This window comes from Corvus brachyrhynchos, unplaced genomic scaffold (genome assembly GCF_000691975.1).
Source record: "Corvus brachyrhynchos isolate BGI_N302 unplaced genomic scaffold, ASM69197v1 scaffold162, whole genome shotgun sequence".
NCBI classification, from domain to species: Eukaryota; Metazoa; Chordata; class Aves; order Passeriformes; family Corvidae; genus Corvus; species Corvus brachyrhynchos.
The window spans coordinates 5,041,709-5,043,368 of record NW_008236696.1 but is presented as its reverse complement, the minus strand read 5'-3'; the positions used below and the strand labels follow the sequence as shown (position 1 = coordinate 5,043,368).

The window sequence follows — 1,660 nt, the reverse complement described above, 5'->3', positions numbered from 1 at the left end:
TTCCCCCACTCTCGACAGGCACTCACAGGCGTGTGGCCGCCTCCGTGGAGGTCTCGTCCCCCTCGATCCGGTACACCTTGCCGTACATCACGTACTCAAACTGGTCTGCCCTGCAACAGCACAGTCTGAGGTCAGCAAGGAATCAAACCTGGCCATTCCCCCAGCTCAGTGTCCTCTGGGAGAAGGCACCTCACAGTCACAGAGTCAACTAGATTGGAAAAGATCTCTTAGATCATCGAGTCCAACCTATGACTGAATATCGCCTTGTCAACTAGACCACGGCACAAGTGCCACATCCAGTCCTTCCTTAAACAATTCCAGGGATAGTGACTCCACCATCTCCCTGGGCAGCCCATTCCAATATTTAATCACCCTCTCTGTGAAGATTCCTCTTAGTGTCCAACCTGAGACATTTAACCTCAGCACTTCACCTTTTCCCTCGTCCACGCCCCCGTGGGTCCCAGCTGGGCCCCGTACCTGGACGGCCGGTCGTCTGTGGGGTTGTACTCGCCATCATCTAGGGTGCCGTCCTCATACAAGGTGCTGGCGATGACCAGGCGGAATTTGTCCCCTGTGAGGAGGCCAGAGGAGCAGTGAGAAGGTGAGAGCACAACCAGAGCAGCAGCAGACACAGCTAGAACTCAGGGTGGTGGCAAAGGGCCACCCTGGCAGGGGGTGCTAAACAAGCTCTGTCCCTGCTGCCAGTCCTCCAAGCAGGACTGTGGGGAACGTGTGAAAGGTCACGCTGGATCCTGTGTCTCCTTGTTCCCCACGTCATGGAGGAAACCAGAGCCACGAGGACACCACTGTTGGTGTTTTCAGGGGACATAACAAGATAGTCACTGGGCGAGTCCCAGAGGACTTGGCTGGACCCCAGGCAGGTACACGAGCCCCTGCAGTATCCGTTTCAGCCCTTCTGTGTTTCATCGAGGGAAATACTCTCTTTTCCACACATTTAGTGTATTTAGCTGCAGAAGTTAATTTCATGAGATCTCTCTTAAAGCCTGGTTACCACCAGCTGAGGCAGCTTCCCCAGACATCATCTGTGGGGAAAGGAACAGAGGTGAGCCCACATACACACAGGGAGATGAAGCAGAACGCACCTCAGCGTCAGTACACTGAGAGTGCCCTGAACTTACTGTGACCTGGGAACAGCACAGGGGCCCAAGGAAGCCTGAGGCAGCTTATTCCTTGATCACAGCAATTCCTGGCTCCATCCTCTCAGACCTTGCCCACCCCAGCTGACACCGGCTGACCCGCCCTATGCTAGCAGCCCAATAGCTCACCGAGGTCCACGGGGTAGATCTGGATGTTCACGTCCAGAATGAGATCCATCTTGAAGGACTCGCTCTCGCAGTGCAGGCGCGACACTGGGAGAGCAGCAGAGTCAGGGACCAGGACAGATAAGATCCCCAAGGGCTGGGTGGGAACAGGGTCCCCTTCACAGCCCAGGCTGGCACCCGAACCGTTTTCGGATGGGTTTGGAGATGGATGCCAGAGCCTGACAACTGAAGGAGGTGCGCACAGGCAGGGAGGAGAACACGGTGGGGCGGGGAATGCAACGCACCGGGCCCGCGGGGGCGTGGGGGGACCAGCAGCCGAGCTGGGGAAGCCCCGTGGAAACGGGGCGCTCCGGGGGCTGGCAACACGCGGAGAGGCC

General features: G+C 57.4%; 1 protein-coding gene across 1 annotated transcript in view; it reads right to left on the bottom strand.

The window, feature by feature from the left end:
• POLR2H (RNA polymerase II subunit H) overlaps positions 1–1,646 on the bottom strand; it is a 2,180-nt gene extending 534 nt beyond the window's left edge. The window contains exons 1-3 of the mRNA XM_008644518.2: positions 1,287–1,646; positions 478–571; positions 27–110 (exon numbers count right to left, since the gene is read on the bottom strand). Coding sequence (XP_008642740.1) covers positions 27–110; positions 478–571; positions 1,287–1,335 — 227 coding nt within the window. The 5' untranslated portion in view covers positions 1,336–1,646. The remainder of the gene's footprint in view (positions 1–26; positions 111–477; positions 572–1,286) is intronic.
• Positions 1,647–1,660: the final 14 nt, after the last annotated feature.